Source organism: Eumetopias jubatus, unplaced genomic scaffold (genome assembly GCF_037043125.1).
Source record: "Eumetopias jubatus isolate StellerSeaLion01/CBP00866 unplaced genomic scaffold, mEumJub1_p1.0 scaffold_3, whole genome shotgun sequence".
NCBI classification, from domain to species: Eukaryota; Metazoa; Chordata; class Mammalia; order Carnivora; family Otariidae; genus Eumetopias; species Eumetopias jubatus.
In genome coordinates, this window is record NW_028274809.1 from 21,586,781 (window position 1) to 21,608,806 (window position 22,026).

Here is a 22,026-nt window from a genome sequence, read left to right on the forward strand (position 1 = left end):
ATGGAGCAGACGGGAGACCACACAACCCACAAAGCCTAAAGTCTCTATTATCTGGCCCTTTACAAAAATAATTTACCCACTTCTGCTATGCTCAGAGTCTAAACTATTACCAAGAATGACCACTGCTCTGACTCCTTCAATTAAAGCTTGTCTTTAGGGGTCTTTACTTGCCTTCCAGGTTCCAGATCCCCTTATATAATGGATGGGGAAATCTCCCCTTCCAGTCAGACCCATTACCTCAAGTGGGAAAAATTACTTGGGATCTACATGAAATGAAAGCAAATTAATTTCAATGATTTTTGCTTTTTGAAGGAATTTAGCCTCACCTGACTTTAAAATTAAGAAGGGGGTTAAAAAAGCCCCTTTATTTAGTAGAGAAACAGAAAAAGAATAAACCAGAGATACAAATAAAACAGATAATTCTGGGGGTAGGAGAAAGACAAGTTAAAAATTAAAGATGATAGGCCTAGACATCCCTGGTGGGAGAATGATCATCTACCTATTAATCACAGCCCACTGTCCTATGCGTTGTAGCTTTTGAGATGTCCTTTGAAAAACCTAACTGAAGAGTACTACTGTTTGCAGATCTTCGACTGCTCTTTATCCCTTACCTTGCATGGACACCCCAGGTGTCACTGTAACCTTCCAAGGGGCTGTTTACAGGAACCTGGTAGAAGGACCCAAATAAAAAACTGGGTATATTTCATTTCTCCCCAATATTATTTGAAATTCTAAGGTTGTTGGATCTGTATTCCATACAGTTGTATGTTTTCCTAATATCCTCACAAGGCATTCCAAGTTCATTGCCACACCATCAATTGGCTACCATTGCAAATACTGATCTGAATATGGAGGGCTGAGCCATCTACTGCTACCTTAAGTCGCTTTGTGTTCTCAATATATTTAAATCCATTTCCATTTTTCGCTAAATGTATATACCAGTTATTTCTGGAAATGCCTTGTGTGAACAGAATCACCACAGTAAGAAATTAGGTAAGGTTGGCAGCTATAATATAAAAGAGACTTCCCATATTGATGGAGAAATACATTTTATGCCTCCAAATTAAATCTGAACATGATTTCTGCACACTTCAGGAGACTGAGCACCCCATGTGCTTTCAGAAACCATTTTCATTTTAATCCTGGTGATCGCTAGCACTCGAATACCTGATGGAAGCTAAGAAAAGGCCCGATGATCCGGCTGGTGTGAAATGTGGTGCTTTCTAAGCATTATGTTCCTCCAGCCGTTCAAGAAGAAAAAGCAACCTCCACCCTGTCCCCCACCAAACTACTGCCTCCATAATCCTGTGCTGCTAGTTCAGCCAAGTGGCTGTGTTTCTGAGAAAGCCCCCCAGTTTGCAGATGTCTTTTCCAGGGGCTGGAAGATGACAGGAGTGTGCTGTCTGGCTTCATGAGTCATCTAGAAATCATTTCTGTAAAATAGCTCTTTGGCAGAATGCTAGCGAGCCACACAGCAGAGAGATGTTAATGTTTTCAAATAGCAGCTGACAAGACAAGATCAGTGAGGGGGATGCAGAACCCTTCTGGACTGTGACATCCCGGGGAAAACAAAAGGCCTTTTGCCAATTTCACTGTGGGCAAAAGGCCTCAAGTCACTGAGAAAAGAGGGAGAGGGAAGCTCTCAGATCCCTCTTCTTTGGAGCAAATAATCGTCACCACGTCATCAGTGAGCATTCATATACTCGGGTGGTCTTATTGTCATTTCTTAATGAGTCTCGTATGCACACGTTCACTAGCTCAGGGTCAGTAAGCTAGCTTCGCCCATGAGGAACAAGACCTGGGGTGTGGGGAGAGGTGCAGGGTCGCTGGGCTTACAGTCGGTCAACAGTGGAATCAGGACTAAGCTGGGTCACTGGGCAGAGCCTCGTCTCCTCAGCTTCTTGTTCATGAGTCTGGCTTCTACGTTTCCAAATGGGTCACGTTACAAAGTCAAGATCACCTGTGTGGCCTGATCTCCATCACGGTCTTTATTGTGACCCTGTAATGCTCCAGGAAGGGAAAACAACGGGTTCCTTTCTCTGGGTTCAAGCTTTTCACTATCTACGAAGTGGGGAGAATCCGTCTTCTCCTCCATAAAGACAACGTATTGACAAGCCAGCACTTAAAACAGCAATCTGATCCCTAACTCTAGAATTCTTAACTCCAGATCCATGGAGTTCTTAATATCAAATGCAAAATTTTACATGTGGCCATTTCTGTGCATTTTTTCTGGGTGAAGAATCCGTCGTTTTCCTCAGACATCTCAAAGTCTATGGCCTACACAAGATTTGAACCCATTATATAATGTCACATGAGTCGCAAGTCATGGTTTTTTGTTACATTCCTCTGCTAACTCTGTCCGGATCCTGCTTTCACACGTTGGTCCACAAAAGTCAGTCTTTATGGCTAACATTTTTATGTATCTTTCTGTGGTTGAAAAACAAGGGGGCGAGAAGGAAACACTCCCACTGCTCATCAATAATTCAGCTCTCGCCAAATAGTTCGCTGTGAATCACAAGTTCCCAACAGCAGTGACCACGGGGTCTCGGCTCGTCAGGCATTTGCTGATACTAAATAAGGACCTCATCACATTCAAACCTAACGTTGAGTTTGCAGCAAGTCTCTCTGCAAGGAATCAAAGGCACTTCCCTTATACTGAATTTCTGGCAGTAGGGCAGATACGGATTGAAGACCCCTTCTTTCACTGAAAGGACCGGGGGACCCAAATGTTAGATAGCCCCTGCCCGATGTCACCTCCTAAGTCACACAAGGAGGAGACTGAGGGAAGAAACCCAGCTCTTCCCTCTTGCTGACAGCCCTGGCCTGCTCGGCAAGATGGGCAACGACTCGGAGCTCCTCGGCTGGAGCTTGTCTCTCCTGGCCTGACTGGGACCAGACTGGCTTCGAGGCCCAATGCATCCTCAGAGGGCCAAGCTGGAGGAACCTAAGTTGTACCAGCTGCAGACCCACTGCGGGTGTGTGACAGCTCGGTAGATGGGTGACAGACGGGTGTACCAGGGCAGGCTGAGCCATGCCCACGTCCCCCTTTCTCAGGCACACTAGAATTTACTGCCCTGTCCATGCAGAGCACAGAGACGAATGGTGAGCCCAAACAGGCTTCTCCTTCCTATTCTTACACCCGTACACACATCCCTTCCCTTGGTCAGTCTCCAAAGTGCTTATTAAATGAGTGTGCATCCAGGCCTATTACGAAGCCCATAACCACTCAGACCCTCTGACTCTCACTGATCATCTGGTTCTAGAAGTAAACCGAGAGCCTGTTCCTAGAGGGAATCTACAGTGGCTCCCATCTATGCTAAGCTGACCTAGTTCACGTCCGATGCCCAAAGTCCCCATCTAACACTTCTCTCACAGGCCTTAGGAATTTGACAAGCACCGCCATACTCTGATGGAAGACGCCCTGCGTCTGCTGGGTGGCTGGAAAGCCACCATCTCAGCTGCCTGGGAACATCTTCGCCCTCACTTGTCCTGTGCACGAGCACGTAAAATTACCACACGCGGGGAGTCGGGGGCGGTGGGGAAGTCGTCTTCCTTTAAAATATGTTAAATTTAAGACAAACAATGAAAGCTTAACACTAGCATGATATAAAACAAGCAAGGTAGGCATCTCACTTAGTTTACTGTGTTCTTCCAAGAGAAAGTTCCACTTCCTGGTCTTGACATCTGCAATGACAAGAAACAAACAAGCAAGCGTGACACCCTGCGCCCTCCTGCTGGGTCACTACATTACTCATTCATTCCCTGGTTCCAGAAATCTCCAGTAAGCTAGGACACTGTGGCTAGGCCTGGGCCTGGCACTGGGGATACAGAAACGGAGGGTACCTGCCCTCGAGGCTGTCCCAGAATTCAGGGAGAAACGACAAGCAGACACAGCAATGATACTACGCCGTTAAGGGGGTGACGAAGGGTCCTACGGGGACCTACGGGCATCCGTGACCAGGGATGCCCCGCAAGGTCAGAAATGCCCTCCATTTCCAAGACAGTGGTAACAATAGTAGCTCACATTTAATCAGTACTTACTTGAAGCCAGGCATGGTGCCAAGAGACTCACATGCGCCATTCCTCTGCTCCTCACGACTCCTAAGAGCCGGGCACTGTTATTAGCTCTCTTTCATACACGGGAAACAAGCTGCATGTGGTCAGTGGTCAAACAGCCTACGTTCAAATCCCGGTTCTGGCACTTCCTATGTGACCTTGGGCAAATTATGTAACTTCTCTGTGCCTCAGTGCCCACACCTGAAAAATTAGGACACTGCAGCCCCTGCCGCAAAATGTTTACAGTGGGGCACCTGGGTGGCTCAGTCAGTTAAGATTCTCTCTCTCCCTCACCTCGTCCTCCCCCAAATAAATAAATAAAAAATAAAATGCTTATGAACATGCGTCTGGCAAACAATGAGCGCTCAAAAGCAAGCTGGCAATTATAAATTATTATTGTTGTTAGTAGTATGACACCATCTGCTGATTAGTACGGTGCAGCCCACACCACATACAATACCAACGAAGAAGGGCGAGCATCTCAGTACCCAACACCAGCTAAGTTCTTAGAGTTTCCCTATCGATCTACTTCTGAGAAAATCACGACAGCTTCTGCTAGATAAATGCCTTCTGGACAGCAGACGTTAAGTCTTCTCTGCATCATCACTGAGAAAGCCAGGTGTTGAGGGAATGAGCAGCATAAACACAGTGAGTCGGTGTCCGGGGAAAAGCAAAGGAGCCCAGGTATAACCTGACAGATCACGTCAGGGGTGGGGTATTCTCCCACTTGGCGGAATGCACACAGGCCATGTGCACTGGCCTGTAAGGGTGACCCCACAACTGAAGCTGAAAATCCAAGGGAGCAGAGGAGGCCAAGAACGCTGGCTCTCATGCATCTGGCCCATCTCATGACTCAGGCCAGGCCCGGCCAGTCTCCCTTAAGTCCTATCAGCAGGCTGCCCTTGTGAGTTAAAACTCTATCCAAGGAATACAAATGTAATAGCCGGCATCACCCTCCTCCTGAAGGAGCCCCAAACCCCGAGGAAAGCTCATGGAGCAAGTATTTCTGGAGAGGCTACCTCCATGACATCGCCCGAGCACGAGGTTTCAGAAACATGAGGTGCTACGGGTCTGCTTCCTACTTACCTAAGGAAAAGACTAAAACCATTTCAAGGGTAGAAGAAAAGGGATCCATAAAAGCCACGTGGTTTTGTAAAGCAACATGGCCCAGGCTGAGAATGAAACCCAGCAGTTCCAAATTCTAATACAACTTCTGCGCCTGATTCTGAAGAGCCTCACAAAAAGTAAAGCAGAACTGCTCTGCTCGGGCCAGTGGTTTCCAATTCTGGCCACCTACAACGAATTAAATCAGCATCTCTGGGTGGGCACTAGGCATCAGGGATAGCTCTGGAAGTGGGGCTTGGCAATCTGCTTTAACAAGTCCTCCAGGCAGTTTGGATGTGTGCTCCTGTCTGACAACCACGGACTCAGTCTACCCAAGGGCATTTACTTTTACGGCGTATGTCTGTGTTTCAAGCTCTCCTAAGGACACAAGTCATTTCTGAACATTCAAACGGAGAGGAAAATAACCCTGCTCGGAGATCACAGACCACTCTGCATCCCAGGAATCAGGCAAGAGCCAATTACTTGCCATAATTTCTGGACTCCATCTGCTTGAACAGTGCAATCAGGTCTTCGGAGTAGCCAATGTCTGCCTCGAAGCGGACCCGGGAGATGAGCACACATTGCCCTTTGACAAAGGCCAGGGAGGGAGCTGCAGGCAGGCAGGTCTGGGCCACGCCAGCAGTGGAGGGTGACTCCCTGCTGTCCTCCGCCCCTTCCAAAGGCTGCAGGGTTACCGTGGGGAGGCTCTGGGCTGCTTTCACTATGGAAGAAAAGGAGAGATGTGGTAAGGTGGCTGACTTCCACACAGGGAGGAAAGAAGCATGGTTCGATCAGGACGGCTCGCAAGTGTGCTTTCACTGGGGCATGGGGAAGTCCGGTCTTCACTGAATGTAACTTCTGCTCCTTAAGCATTCAAGCTACAAAACCTGCAACTCAGAAATGAACAGGGGAAGGAGGGATCTCACCAAGATGTGCGAACTTAATGGATAACTGCTGCTGCTGTGTCAGCCACTGAAGCCAACAGCCCAGGAATCGCCCCCCTAACCCGATCCCCAGGCCCCCGCTGCTCCTACTTGGAGAGCCAGGGAAAGAGACAGAACCGTCAGCCCACAAATGCAGTTTTGAGCCTGATTTTATCTGTTATGGATGCACTGTAGAGATTAGCAGATTTGACTACATAAAACTATAAACTGTCAAAAAAAAAAAAAAACCAAACGGAATTGAAAGGCAAAACTACCAAATAAAGATTTTTGCAAGAAATCGGAGTAGAGCTGGCACTTGAGAAAATACTAAGACCACAAAATGTAAGAAGACAGAGATATCATGAACTTGGGGGGCGGGGCAGAATGTAACAAACTTCTGGAAAAATGTTCAACTTCACAAGTAATCAGAGAAATTAAAAGCCATTTTTACTCATCAAATTTGTAAGATTAAAAAAAAAAAAAAAAAAAACCAACCAGGTGTCTGCATTGCTAGCTGGGAATAAACCTTTTGAAGAACAATTTGGCAATCTAGAACAAGAGTCCTAAACAGTGATCATGATACCACTTCCAGGAAATCTGCCCAAACTAACAATCGAAAATACAGAGTTATGGAGAAAGGTATTCCTACAGCTTTAATCCTGGGCAAACTGGGAGCAGACAAGTGAAACAAAAAGGAGATGATTTAAGCCATTTATGACACAATTATACCATGGAATGTTATACAGCCATTAATTTTTTTTTTAGGGAGAAGTTTTGGAAAAGACAAAAATACAAAAACCAATATTAAGTTCGACAGTATGAAGTCATTTTCTTAGGGCTCAAAGTGTACAATAAGGGATACCTGTATTGTCATTGCTCAGAATTAGTGGCTAACATTCACCATTAAAATAAAAATACTTCTGCTGGAACACTAAGTAAAAAAAGCAAGATAAAAATTATATTATGTAGATAAAATGTGTGTATTTTAAAGCACAGAAAAAAGGCTGGAAGGAGCAAAACCAAATGCCAACAGTGGTTAACTAATGTTCTACAATGTATGCGTGGGAGGGTTAAAATGGCAAAATCCACAGGTCTGCCTAAAGCAAAATGAGACTGACAGTCTTTACACGTTACATTGATGAAAAGGGTAACCTACTAGGAAGGCACATCATAAAAACTATCTGAAAACTAAGAGCACAACCTAACATTGTGTCGTCCCATCCCCACGTGGTACACCTGCAACAAATGTAACACTGTGTGTCAACTGTACTGCCACAGAGGGGAAAAGAACAAGTGTTCAAGGGACATCGCAGTAAACAGCAAGTCACGTGTATGAAATGCTGGTAAGGCCAAAGATGAGCTAAATAATTCATAATCAGGGGGCACCTGGGTGGCTCAGTCGGTTAAGCGGCTGCCGTCGGCTCAGGTCACGATCCCAGGGTCCTGGGATCGAGCCCCGCATCGGGCTCCCTGCCCGGAGGGAAGCCTGCTTCTCCCTCTCCCACTCCCCCCGCTTGTGTTCCCTCTCTCGCTGTGTCTCTCACTCTCTCTGTCAAATAAATTAAAAAAAAAAAATCTTTAAAAAATTCATAATCAGTAAAATTCATCCAAAAGTTATATAGAGAATTTTGTGCCCAATAACCAGTTTTTAAAAAAGATGTGAGGCATTACCAAAAGCAACCATACCACACAGAAAATCAAAATCATTCTGCAAAAGCAGAAGTTACCCAAGTCACCATGCATTATGAGCGCGGGAGGAAGAAAACGGTAATACAAACAAAACTATGGTCGTGGAAATCACTAGTTTAAAATGAGCAAATATGAGAAACCCAGGTGTTGAAACCTGCAGTCTTAATCCAGAGTATGGGCTCTCCCCCTCCCAACACCTAACACAGAGATTAAAATAATAGTAAAAGTGAGCGCCGCCCCCCCTCCCGCCAGCCCCCACAAAAGGTCACCAGCAACTACCAAAGAACCACCCAATGCCACACATTTAAAGAGGTGGACGCCAAGGAAAGACACGGAAGATTGTGCAGCGGGCTGTCCCATCCCCCTCCCCCAAAACTGTGCTGGTGACTCCAGAGAATTCTACCCCAGGCCCCACACCTGCAAAGTGACCTCCTCGTCATGCATCTTTGCCTTTCCCCCTTTGTTTTAAAGATTTTTTATTTATTTATTTGAGAGAGAGATAATGAGAGACAGAGAGCATGAGAGGGAGGAGGGTCAGAGGGAGAAGCAGACTCCCCGCTGAGCAGGGAGCCCGATACGGGACTCGATCCCGGGACTCCAGGATCATGACCTGAGCCGAAGGCAGTCGCTCAACCAACTGAGCCACCCAAGTGCCCGCCGCCTTTCCCCTTTTTGAACTGGGTGGGGAAAGAGAGAGCATTCGAAATGGCCTCGGGAAGAGAGGAGGAAAATGGGAGGCCAGAACATCCAGGGTTGATGTGCTGGCAGAGGTAGAGGCTCCGGGCACCAAGAGGTGACGAAAACCTTCATATAAGAGTCAACAAAATCTGAGAAGACAGAGGGGTGCCCTCGAGGGCTCTGACAACAGACCACACTGGGTTAATGGGGTCCACTGGAGCCTGATGGGGCAACGCCTTTTCCCTGCACCCTCAAGGGAACTGAACACATGGAGAGCTGTAAGGACAGGACTGTCGGCTGAGCCGTTCCTGTCAGGGCAGCCCGGCTGCCTGTCATGGCTGGAGCCAGCTGCCCCGTGGGAACATGGGCTCTGAAGTCAGGCTGTCTGAGTCTGAATCCCAGGCGTACAACTCATTGGCTGTGCGACCCAATTTTAGTTACTTATCCTCCCTGGGCCTCAGTTTTCCCATCTGTAAAAACGGTTGTTGTGAGAAGTAGAAGAGTTAGCGTCTGCAGGCATACCTCATTTTACTGCTCTTCACTGTACTGCACTTCGCAGATATGGAGTTGTTTTTACAAGGTGAAGGTCTGTGGCAACCCTGCATGGACCAAGTCTATTGGTGCCATTTGCCTAAAAGCACTTGCTCACTTCTTGTCTCTGTGTCACATTTTGTTAATTCTTGCGATATTTCAAACTCTTTCATTATTATTACGTTTGTTTTGGTGATCTGTGATCAGTGATTACAACTTGCCAAAAGCTCAGGTGATGGTTGTAATGTTTCAGCAATCAAGTATTTCTAAATTAAGGCCTGTACATTCTTTTTTCAGGCATAATGCTATTGCACACTTAAAAGACTCCAACATAGTGTAAACATAACTTTTATATGCACTGGGTAACCAAAAAAGTCATCTGAGTCACTTTATTGTGCTATCTGCTTTGTTGCCGGGGTCTGGAACTAAACCCGCAATATTTCCGAGGTATGCCTGTACAAAGGGGCTTAGAACAACCCGGCAGAGCAGATCCAGTAAGTGCTAGCTTTTGTTAATATAGTGACCTTCATCCAAGGAGTTGCCTCAATAGGCTGGCCATGAGTGAGAAGGAAGAAGGACACTGGGGTAGCGCCCTAAATGCCATCTAAACCATAAGCTAGACCCCATCTGCTGCTCTAGGAGCTTCTCAATACCAGGACTTCCCTGCATGCAGGGCAATGCCATGCCTACTTACTTAGGGCACTGTAGTCGGTCATGCTGAAGTTCCACGTCTTGGTGGCAGGATCTGAAATGAAACAGAAGTACTTGCTTTGCCATAACGAGAGTGATGACTATCGTTCTGAGTCGTACTGAGTCATTCAGTAAAAGCTTGTTTAATGAATGAATGAGTGCTCAGTTCGAAAAACAGCTGACTGAGAGCCCCTATGGATGTACAAAATCCCTGTGGGGGACAAACAGCAAATACAAATGAGGAGAGTGCTTTTACTCCATATGGTGGAACTCATCAGGCCCTGGAACGTTATGGCCTCGCCTAAGAGGGCTGAGGACAGAGATGGGACTAGTGAGGCAAACAGAATAAGGAGCAGGCCCTCTGGGCTGACGCTGAGCTAGCACATCCTGGCTCTGCCCTTCAAGAGGAACCAACAAGAGCGTCTTACTTCACCTTACTGAGCCAGTCCTATTGCCTTTAAAATGGAAATAACATTTACTTAGCTCAAAAAACTGTTGTTACGCTTTAGTGTTACAACACAAACAAAGCACCCTGCAGGGGAACTGGCCTCTCAGTAAATATTCATCCATTCTCCATTTGGCCCCGTGGCAGCCCCCAAGTTTGGCCGCTGTTGGAAGGAACGTCTATTACAAAAGGAAACATGAGCTAAAACAGAAAATTTCAACAACTGGACGGACAGAATGTGCCAATGCACTCTCTCCATATTTATGAGAAACTGTTAGATTAAAAGAGACTTTAACAATAGAAAAACAAAACAAAACAAAACACGTGAAGAACAAGACCGAAGCCTCATTACCGTAACTTCTGCTGGGTAGATGCTTAAAAACCGCAATGAGCTCTGCATTGTACCCGATCTTCACCTGGAAACGATCCCCACTCCTTATGCACGTTCCCTTCTGGGAGCTTCCTGCTTTGTGGAGTGAGGCCCCCAATTTCTGTGGGCATCTTCCTTCTGTCCCAGGTGCCACGCTCCCTGAGCCACAGTTTGTGTCAGAAATGTCCTGCCCCAAGGTGGAGGGCCTCACTGCCTTGGCCCCTACTCCAGGATCCCTGGGTGGCTGTCCAAAGAAAGAAGCTGGTGCCTTCTGGAGACTCTTGGCTTTGGCCAAAGGCTCATGAGTTCTGTTAGCGAAGGATGTGGATCTGATTTCGTGTGAAGCCTGAGGATGACCCTGACCTAACGTACCACCCAACAGCTGTTGGCTGGGGACCTCTGGAGGACTTTGTGCCAAGAGAGGAGAGATGCCAGTGAGAGTCATTTGACTTAATGGGCTCTGGTCCCAGCAGGCTGTGGGCACATCTCCTTGCCTCTTCCAGATCCCCTTTGCCTGCTCTGGAGTGCTTAGATGAAAACTGTGGGAATGAGGTCTTTGGTCATCACTAGATGAACTGTTGAGATTCTGTTGCATAAAAACAACACCATGGTTCACTGGCTTAGAAGGATCCCTGGGGAGGTTTGGGGGAGGGCCCTGCTTGGACTGGGAAGAGTTGGTGGCAATAATGGAGGAGCTAGAGCCTGTGCTCTGATGCTGTTCTGCTAATAATTTCTCAGCTCTACGGGCCAGAGCCTTTTGCCGGTTCTCTTCAATTTTTTTCCTCTGCTCCTCTGTAAGACGCAAGGGCATTTTAACAGGGAAATGCTTATGCAGGGATGTCAATCTTTAATCAGAAACTTGGCAGAAGCTGAGGAAGAAAAAATATTGAAATAAACATTAAATATATTTATTTTTCATACTCCTACCTTGATTGTAACAAGCTTTCCTCCAGGAAATGCACAATTTGCACAATCAAGGGATATGTTAAAGGTTTCTTTTATTATTAAACACACACACAGGGATAGTAGGTAGCATATACGAAAACAAAGACCCTGACAAAAAAGCAAAGAGCAAGGTGAGATGGAATCCAAAACTAAAAAGGCATGTTAGCAGCAGTATTATTCTCCCTCTCATCCCCAGCCAATGTGAGTTAGCAGATCCCAAGGAAGTTATGCAGTGCATCCCAATCTATCAGATAATAAGATGACATTTCAAACCAGAATAACGGATTAAACTGACATAGATCAAAACAGCCACATACCATGGTGTGACACTTGCTAACAGACTCCTGCCAAACTGGAAGAAGGGAAGAAACATTAGCTTCACATAGACTGCATGCTAAATTCACCCCTTTAATTCAATCCTGTTATCATTCCTGGCAAACCAAGCTGCAGGTGGCCAGGTGCAAGCCACAAAGCGGTGAACCCTAATGCCTGCCTTCCAAAATGCACCACCGTGGAGCAACTGTGACTTTTTGGAAAAATAAGCAAAAAAAAAAAAAAAGTAATGCATGCTCATTGTACAAACTCAGATGCTACAAAAAGATGTACATAAAAGAGTAAAATTAATCTGTAATCTCACCACCCATCAATAAGCACTGTTGGTGGTTTAATGTAGTTTAGTTTTTTTTTTTCTACTCATATCCATAGTTACATGCCACATATTTAGGAGATACGTGTATTTATTACAAAAAAGGATCTTTATATACATTGTTTTGTATCCTGATTTTTTTCAATTAATTTACTCAGGACATTTCTCTATGAACAATACAATCTTTTACAATATTCTAGAACCAAGGAGCTGGACCCCAATTTCTCTGGCTTGGTTCAGACTAAGCCTCCATCCAACCCACTGACATGTAATGTTTACAACAATGACAATGGGGATGACTACAGCAGCACTGCTGACACGGAAAGGGTTCAAAGCTTTCCTTGCTGCTGAAGACTCCCTTTGGGCAGAGCTCCAAAACATAAGGGTTTCCATGGTAATCCCCAGAGACTTCTCACCTCCTCCAACCACCAGTTAGGAAGGATTTGGGAAAGGCTTTGTTCCCGGAGCAGAGCTGAAGCCCTCAGGCTCCCTGGGTAACACACTCCTAACTTTCCAACCAGGGCTCCCCTACGCCCCCAAACTCTCCAGGCCCACGGCCGGGTCCGCCGCCTCCACGAGCCAGCGGAGGAGAGGCCAGGGAATGAAGAAGTCTCACTGATCAGCCCCAAACCCTAAAGACATCCCACCACCCAGACTCCCCGCTGCCTCTCTTTGCCGGGAGCCCTGCTCCACCGGATTCGCGCCGGCGCCTCCAGCCGTCCAGGCACTAAACGCCACGCCCCACTCCCACCCCTATTATCTCCACTTGGATTCACCCGTCCCCTTGGCCCACTCCCTCTTTCAAGCTGGCATTTGGTCTCGTCCGCCTTCTCACCCGTACAGGCGTGGAACTCGAGCCACGTTCGCGGCCACCCCGACCCCAAGAGCGTCTCCAAAGTCCTGCCCAGCCAAGTTACCCTTCCGGGTGGGCGATCAGGAACGAGTATTCCACCGCCGTCAGTTCGCCCGCCTTACTGCCGCGCCTGGGCCTGGAAGGGGAGGGGCCTGGTCACCGCAGAACTACGCCTCCCAAAGGGCAACGCGGCCACAGATACGCTTGACAAAGTGGGAGTGATGAGCCGGGAGACGGACCAGTGCTGCAAGGTCTTCCGGGATTCGTAGTTCCGGCCGGGAGCCTGGCGAGAATTAGGCGATACGCAACAACGTGAGCGGGGCGGGGCGGGGCGGGGCTGGAGTGATGCAGCCTGGGAATTGTAGTCTTTGTTCCCACACAGGTTTAGCCAAACACCACAGCTCGAAAGCCCGGAACGTTGAGGTTTCCAAAGCTGGAGTCTCATGGTCTCAACGGTCTCCAGGGGACACCCCAGACATTGATTTCGTAGCTCTTAATAAAAAATATCTCCTGGAGCATCAGTTCTAGGTATTGATTACCTCGCAATTTAAGCCCCACCCGCTGTCCCAACTCCGACCTGACCTTTCCGGACCAGGAGGTTTGGCCCCATCATCATTGTCTTCCTCGGTTGTTGTGCTGACCATTTCATGTAAATTTTCTTTTTTAATCCTCACGATAACTTTATGGACATGTGTTATTCGTATCCCCATTTTATAGATGGGAAAACTAAGACAGCTCTTTGCTAACTTTTTTCAAGGCTTTGTTAGGCTATTTGTGATTCTGATTCTGAAGTCCCTGCTCTTTAGGGAAAATTACTAAACTGACATTATCAGAGTCAGCTTACCCCATTTCTGAGCATCAGTACCCCTTTCCTCACACCATCAAGTCAGTTATTACATATTGGTGTTAGATATAATATTTCTTTATCATCAGTGTACACAAATGTTGCTATTCAGTTTTCAAACATGGTTCACTTAAAAACAAAGGTAGATCTCTGTTTAAGAATTTGGAAAAATGGCCAAGACATAATGTTGAGAAAAACAAAGCACAGCAATGTGTATAGATTGAGCCATTAAAAAGGATGGATGGATGGAAGGAAGGAAGGAAGGAAGGAAGGAAGGAAGGAAGGAAGGAAGGAAGGAAGGAAAGGAAGGAACGAGGGAAGGAAAGAAGGCAGGCTTAACTATAAATGCATGTAACCTCATAGAAAAAGGTCTGGAAAGGAAACATCAAAACTCACTCTTCTTTTTAATCTATATTTTTCTGAATGATTTGGATTTTCTTATAATACTTATATAGAACTTGTGTGACTTTTGAAACACAAAATCATTTTTGAAGCATGTAAATTTTTTTTAAGATTTTAATTGTTTATTTCACAGAGAGAGAGAGCACAAGCAGGGGGAGCTGCAGAGGGAGAGGGAGAAGCAGGCTCCCCTCCGAACAGGGAGCCCGATGTGGGGCTCGATCCCAGGACCCTGAGATCAGGACCCAAGCCAAAGACAGATGCCCAACCAACTGAGCCACCCAGGTGCCCTGAAACATGTAAATTTTTAACTACAAAGACTTTGGCCTGTCTTAGCACATCTGAGTGACATTAAGTACTAGAAAGTGGGCCAATCTCACTCCACCTCTTTTATGGCCAAGTAAGCACGGTGACGTGTCTCCATTTTCTCCTCTGCAAAGTTAAGGTAGAAAACACCACCACCTTGCTAAATCTTGTTGTGCTGGGGATCAAAGCAAGACAAGAGAACTGTTTAGTGAACCGTGAAATCCCAGAACAGATGCCAGATGGATGTTGCTATTGCTCGAGGTAAATCTTGGTCTTTCATTTCTCTACACCCAGCATGAACTTTCTACTATACAGATGAACAGAAATTAATGAACACCTTTCCCTGCCCTTCCTGTTCCCCAACAGAGTCCATTAATTTGCTAAGAAAGTTGAGTGCTGTGCTCTTCACCTGTGTCTGCCACCTATTTATATAATAGTGACTTCACTCTGTGGTGCTCCATCACCTCTCCTGGAAAACGACAGATTGCCCTTTGATACCTACTAAGAGGGCATGTGGACCAATGGAACTCGGATCCTAGAGTTTATGGATCTTACCCCTCAAAGTCCCAATTCGGTAGGTCTGGCATTGGCACTAGAAGTTGCGATTACCTTTCTAGCTCTAACTTTCTAAAATTCTAGGAAGGGGAACTTAAAATAAGAATTCAGTAAAAAGAAAAAGAAAGAAAAAGAAAAATTGTCTTCAGAAAGAAATATAATCAGGTCCCACTTAATATTCACATCTGCTTTGCCAACAGCATCATCTGTTGAGGCCTTGAGATAGGCAAGGCTTTTGTTTTTGTTTTTGTTTTTCCCTATACTTCTGAGGTTCTTGAGGCAACTTAGAGTGAAAATTCACCCCTTAGAAGGTTTTAAAAGCCTGGAGGAGAGCACATGAGCCAAGGGATGGAGGGAGAAGAGAGGATAGATGAGGCAGTTGAGCTCTAATTGAATTCACCCTGCCGGGCAACTAAAACAAAAAAGTCAAAAAGCTGTGCCAGGCCTTCGAGCAAACACCACACCGCTGAAGCTCCCAAACACGGGGCAGCTGGGCAGTGCCACACTGCTTGGAAGCGTTGCCTGGTTGCCTTAGAAACGCACACACGCGCACACGCACACACAAGGACAATGTAATGAGTATTTTGTAAAGGTAAAATTTTTTTTAATGATTAATATAATTACATGATTGTACATAATTATATAAAATGATTTGAGAGTTCGTGTCAGAGTTTTTCATGTTTACCTGGTTTTCTTTAGTAAAGCGATGATGGTTATAAATACTTTTATTTACCAAAATAAAAAAACTGTTTACCCCTGAAAGAAAATCCAATCATGTTTCATCTGTGAAATCCAAAAATCTGGCAAACACAATTGTAAGGGATTCCAAAGATGAGTAAGATCTATTACTGTCTCCAAAAGTTTACAAAGTCTGGAGGATAGAAGACAAATAGTTAAAATTGTCAGATTTAGCCAAGGTCCTAAATGTTTGTCTCAAATATTGCATGGGACTCCTTATACTAAAAAAGTATTTATTGTTTATCTGAAATTCAGATTTAACTGGGTGTCTTATATTTTATCTGACAACCATAAAAATAGTCCACTCGTGTTATCAGTTAGGCTTCGCTGAGCTGCAAATATACATTGATGCATAGATGACTTACAGATATATTGATATGTCAAATTTTAAAGCTAGAAGGGACTTCAGAGCCTATAGAGTTTCCTAGGGGAGGAAATAGAGGTCAGGTCAGCCTTTGTGTGTTGTAAAAATGCACCCAGAGAAGTTAGCTTGCATGATGTCACAGACCAGGCAGAGACCAGGATAGAAAGGGGAACCTCAGTACCAGTGTGGAGCTCTTTCTAGACACTAATTACATAGCTGTTGCATGCTTGCCCTTACCTGATAGTATGTGTGGGAACCTACAACAGATTAAAGTCCCTTTCCCTGGAGCTTACATGCTAGTGATATAGGTGATGGGCTTCCCACTTCCCTCTGTTTCTGATCCCCCAGAGAGGGCTTGACAGCTCTTGGGGGAGAGAGCTTTTGACAACCTCCTCAAGGGCATGTCATCGCTCAAGTTAATTACACCTAGAGTGCTGTGATAAGATTCTGGAGCAGATGCAAGACTTTGGGTGGATAAGGAGGCTGTTCCCTCCTCCTGTGCTGCCAGTCGGCAAAGACATTTACATATCCAAAGCACAGAGGAGCAATGTGAAGGTTTATAAGCCAAGAAATTCACCTTCCTTAGCGGTTGTTACGTTCTGATGGACTTAATTGCTCTGAGTCTGACAGTTCAGTTTTTCTCCCTCGTGGGTCTGCCTTTCCCTAGCTCTCCTCTCCCCCAAAACTTTAAATTATGATAAAGACAGAAACTCCGGGATGATTTCTAGGCTGTGCATTCCGTATTTTGGTGTGAGTATTCTCCAAGCATCTTAATTTCTCTAACTGGTCTTGGTGTCTGTGATTACTTCACCAGCTTCTCTCTCAAATCTGGCACATTTTCTGCCCAGGATGGCTTTGTATATCCTTTGCCAAAAGCATCCCCCTCAAAACCCTCATCCAGTTTTCTTAGACCTGTAAAATTTCACTTTTTCCGTTCCTTCAAAATCCCAAATTCCACTTTATCCATCCATTCATATATTAATTTAACAACAATTCAAGGACATACTAGGGGCCACATACAGTGCAAAGGCACTGGCGTTGCCAACAGTAAATAAGAACCAGAATATGTCACTCTTTCTCCATAAAGCTTACAGTCTATTTGGGGAGGGAGGGAGGGAGGGAAGGAGGGAGGGAGGGAGGGAGGAAGGAAGGAAGGAAGGAAGAAAGGAAGGAAGGAAGGAAGGAAGGAAGGAAGAGAGAGAGAGAGAAAGAAAGAAAGAAAGAGAAAGAAGAAGGAAGAAAGAAGAGAGAGAGAGAAAGAGAAAAGAAAATAAAAGAAAGAGAAAGAAAGAAAGAAAAGAAAAAGAAAAGAGATAAAATGATAAGGGCCTGAAGGACCTAAACAGAGGGTGTAAGTAGAGACTAAAGAGGGAACCATTTCAGAGTGGTTCGAAAAGGCCTCCTGGGGGTTGGGGGGCAGGCATTAACCTTGAGACCTGAAGGAGGAGAGGAACAGCTCTGCAGACATTGGAGCAAGGAGGGCTCTGAACCAGAGGCAAAGGCAGTGCCACTGCACCCAGACAAGAGAGAGCTGGGTATGTTTGCAGAGCAGAATGAAGGCCAGTGTGGCTGCAGGACAGTGTGAGTGTAGACGGCTGGAGAAGCAAGCAGGACAGATAACTTCAGGGTCCTGCAGGCCAGGCTGAGAAGTTTTGATTTTGTTCTGATAACAGTAGGAAGCCACTGAAGGATTCACGCTGCAATGGTGTGATCCGATGTGTGTCTTGAGAAGATTGCTGCTGCCTCTAAGCGGAGCGTGCCCTGGAGGAAGGCATGGCAGGGGTCCAGGGGAGAGATGAGGCTGGCCTGGCTGGATGCTCATTTTGGAAAGCTGCCTGGAGGGAGACTCCAGCACCATCTCTCCTTGAGGAGCCTGAATGTCTGAGGCTAGCACACACTCACCCACACTCAGGGCTCCATGGCTCACCTCCCACTGGCAGACGTGAAATTGGCTTAGAAAATCAGGGTGATACATGGAACTCTCTTAGGGACTGTTGTTTTTTTCTGCAGCTTCCTTGCGGGAATTGGAACAGTTACATTTTTTCATTATTATTCATGGAAAATGGGGGCAAAGAGAAGCTAAGTGGCTTCTTCAAGGATACAAGTAACACTGAGGCAAGCACCCTCTGAAATGTGCTCCTTCCTACTCCTCATTCACTATGCTCCTCCATGGGTCCTACAAGGAGGGGATAGCCACCAGACTTTGCTCAGTTTCTACTCAATTTCCCATTCCCATGGGAAAATGTTCCTGTGATGACACCCCATTTGTTTCTACGGAGGTGGAAATTTAAGGTTGGATTGTCATTGGCTTGGTGCAATATCCCTGATGGCCACAAGGGGGCGAGTAAGAGTCCATGAAAGCTGGTCAGCCCGGTCATGGTTACCTGTCCCTCTGGGCACCAGTCCCTCTGTCTGGGTCCCTTTTTATATCTTGCTTCTCCTGGTGTATGTTTGTCTCTTCCTATGTCTTTCTTTTTCATTTTATGTTATATTTATTTACTTCTTATTCTTCTCTTTTTATTTCTGCTCCTCTCACTGCGTATCCAGTCTGCCCACAGCGTGGAGGAAAAGCTTATTTTCAGTAGTTTGGTGTATGTGTTGAATTGCTTCCCGGTTTTCAGTTCTCAGAGAGTATAAGTAAAACACTTTATACTCCTTTCCCCTAGCTTTCCCCCGCTCTCATTTGTTTGTTTTACTTATATGGTCATATCTATTCTCCTCTGTTTCGATAGAAAAAGAAAGGAGACCCACTCCTGACCCAAATAAAACATCACAAAATAAAAGGTCATGTGACCGTTGAGGAAGTTCAAGAGCAGGGGAAAATTTGAGAGGCCTTGGTGGCTGCAACCTGTCTCCACAGTAAACAAGAAGGCATCTAAATAACCACCCAAAGTATGGAGTTCCTGTGGACTGGGGGGAAAGCCTTCCTTTATCCCAGTATTTCAGTTCTTACAGTCAGAAGACTCTCCTGTGTATCCACTCCAAATTCTCTGCGAGTTCAGATTTGTTCTGCCTACAGGAGAAAGATAAATGGAAGGAACTGCTAGCTATGTTATGTTCTGTTGACCTGAGGGGCTTGCTACCCTTTTCCTTCCACATGGATGGAAAGTGCAGTGCTGCAAGTTTGGGCATCAGGGTGGTGAGGACGCAGGGTTGGCTCTCTGCTGCAGACAGAACCATCTATATTTGCTCTCGATGGGGACCCGCACAGACTAAATCAGAGAGAAGGAGCAGTGCCATTCATCATGAAGGTGAATTATCCTAATTGAGTGGTCAAGAAGATGAGTGCTTTCTAGGTAGTTTACGGTAAGGACCTCCTACTCCTGGATGCAGTAATAGAAAACCACGGGGCCATCAGATCCATTTGGGAAAGAGCATTAGCATCTAGTCCACTCACGCTGGTCCTCCAGCACTGGTTTTCGGGAAATCAGTTCTCTCTTAGCCATCAGTTCAATATTATTCTAGTTTTTATTTTATTTTTCCCTTGTCAGCTTCTGAAAGATCAGGGACTCTCTCCTTAACCCGACTTGTACAGCAAGTGTGTTACACACTCAAGGCTTTTAGACTTCCGGCACAAGCTTCTACTTCTAACCCTTAAAGTAAATCCCTGTCTTCTGCTACCTGGCTTGCAGTCCACAGACAGCTCCAGAACTCCTTCTCAGCGCCCCCTCCAGCTTGCTGCAAGTACATCCTTCTCTGCTTGGAAATAAACAAAGCAGTTATTTGCTTTTTGAAAAATTTTTAAAAGGCCCGTTTCACGCTGTCAGTTGGAGAGATGGCATTTTTAAATATTAATTAAAATAACTATATACTTTTTGGATAGGCAATACAGTCACAGGATTCAAACTCCAGACACATGCAAAAGGCCATACAGGGAATGTTTTCTTCTGGCTGGAGGCAGATTTAACGTGAAGCTATAGAAGCTTTGGCTTCAGGGACCCTTGTTAGCATAGGCCCCTTCTGAGGGCTGCACCTAATTCTGTATTCATGATCTTGCATTATTTTTTCTTTAAAATCTTCCCTTGCCCCCCAAATTGTATGCACTTCGGTGCCTCCAAAACTTGACTCTGCCTCTGCCCCCATCCCTGTCTCTTAACCACCCCATTCCCTTCCCAACCAGCAACCAATGTCAGCAGTTTCTTTCATATTTTTCTAGTATATTTTGTGCACATTTAAGTAAAAACATATTTATCCCTCCTTCCTTTTATCTAAGTGGTAACAGGCTCTACACCTGGGTGTGCATTTGCTTGTTGCATTGCTTTGAAGTGAGTTAATTTCTTTGTAGTTCCATTTCCTCCTCTGTGAAATCACTGTACTTATCCCGGAGACTTCCTGTCCCTGTTAAATGAGATAATGTAAAGCCCATAGCCCATCGCCTGGAACATAGTAAATGATCAATGGAGCTAAGTTATTATTCCACTGTTACTAATTAAAATACAGAGCATCTGGGGGCCACAGAGCCAGGGCAGGACCAACAAGGTGAAGCAGGTGCAGTGCTATCTGAACTGGCCTTCGAAGAATAAGTAGGGGTTTGACCTCCAAAGATAAAGGGGAAAAGATGCTAGCTACAAGGATGATCCAATCTGACAAAATCACAAATGCTGAGGAAAATGTGGTTAATTAAATGAAATATGTTTAAAAGAGCCCCAGTGTGACAGGCTAGTTTCTGAAATGACAGACATAATCTTTGGGGGTCCTTTGAACAAATCTGAAGCAGTAAGGGAGGGCCAGGAGTCCCTTGGTTGGGGGTGTTATGTGGGCTTTTTTTTTTTTTTTAAGATTTTATTTATTTATTTATTTGAGAGAGAGAATGAGAGAGAGAGAGAGAGAGCGTCAGAGGGGGGAGGGTCGGAGAAGCAGACTCCCCGCTGAGCAGGGAGCCCGATGTGGGACTTGATCCCAGGACTCCAGGATCATGACCTGAGCCGAAGGCAGTCGCTTAACCAACTGAGCCACCCAGGCGCCCAGTGGGCTTTGATTTAATTTGACATATCAGTCTCTCCACTACAATTTAAGTTCGGGGAAGTTAGTATCAATATTAACTAATCCGATCCCTCATGAACAAACTCAAAGTCTAAATCTTTAGCTAACACTTTATCAATACCATGTTCTAATTCCATATGAGGCTTTGAAAGCATGCTGCTGAATGATAATTGCTGTAAAGCAGATTTTAGTCACTGGGACTTGTACAGAATAATTGCACAGATGAAATAGGGGGCTTATTAAACAGTGTCATCTGATTGCAACTGCAGATCTTGACAGTGCCTGGAACGATGGGCACCCCCAACACTCCTCCTGCTGCTGCCCCTGGATAGCAAGGGCGTAAGTAACACTACGTACGCAATATGGTCCGTGGGTCATCCCACCACCCCCCAAGGCCAGATAGGGCTTTGGGGAACCTGAGTGCCGAGGTGTGTGTTAGATAGAATTCTTGACCCTAGAAATTCAAAAACCCTATGGCTAAGTCAGCTTCCAGGACAGTCCAGACCCCAAAGAAGAATCCATTCCTCACGGCTCTGTGATTAGATGGAATATGTTTGAGACCTGACGAGGCGGGGAGGCCCCGAAGCTGGCCCCCCCGCATGTGTAGGGTGGGTTTCTTCGGCCCATTTGGCACCTCTTTCTCCAGGTCCTCCTCGGTCTAAATTTCCTCTGGCCCCCAGACCTCACCCAAGCTCTGTATGCTCTCGGGTGATCAGCAAGTCATTTAGGGGAAAGCCTTTTAATTAAGAGGAGAGCAGCAGATTATTAAATCAGACATTTTTTACCCTGCCATCTGGCCAGAACTCCTCCCAGCCCCTCTTTTCCTCCAAGCCTGCACAGGCATAAGAAGAGACAGCGGGAATGAACAGAGAGAAGGCCCATCTCTGCCTGAATTTGGAAAGGACCA

At 45.7% G+C, this 22,026-nt stretch overlaps 1 protein-coding gene across 4 annotated transcripts in view; it reads right to left on the reverse strand.

Annotated features, from left to right (window-relative positions):
* Positions 1-13,152, reverse strand: part of SMARCAL1 (SNF2 related chromatin remodeling annealing helicase 1) — a 57,033-nt gene extending 43,881 nt beyond the window's left edge. The window contains exons 1-6 of one of the 4 annotated variants that reach the window (XM_028112167.2): positions 12,995-13,152; positions 11,749-11,783; positions 10,469-11,355; positions 9,676-9,726; positions 5,648-5,881; positions 3,634-3,684 (exon numbers count right to left, since the gene is read on the reverse strand). In XM_028112167.2, the coding sequence (XP_027967968.1) occupies positions 3,634-3,684; positions 5,648-5,881; positions 9,676-9,726; positions 10,469-11,297 (1,165 nt within the window). In that variant the 5' untranslated portion in view covers positions 11,298-11,355; positions 11,749-11,783; positions 12,995-13,152. Of the gene's footprint in view, positions 1-3,633; positions 3,685-5,647; positions 5,882-9,675; positions 9,727-10,468; positions 11,356-11,748; positions 11,784-12,912 lie in introns of all 4 variants that reach the window. The other 3 variants (XM_028112166.2, XM_028112168.2, XM_028112169.2) reach the window with 3 other exon arrangements.
* Positions 13,153-22,026: the final 8,874 nt, after the last annotated feature.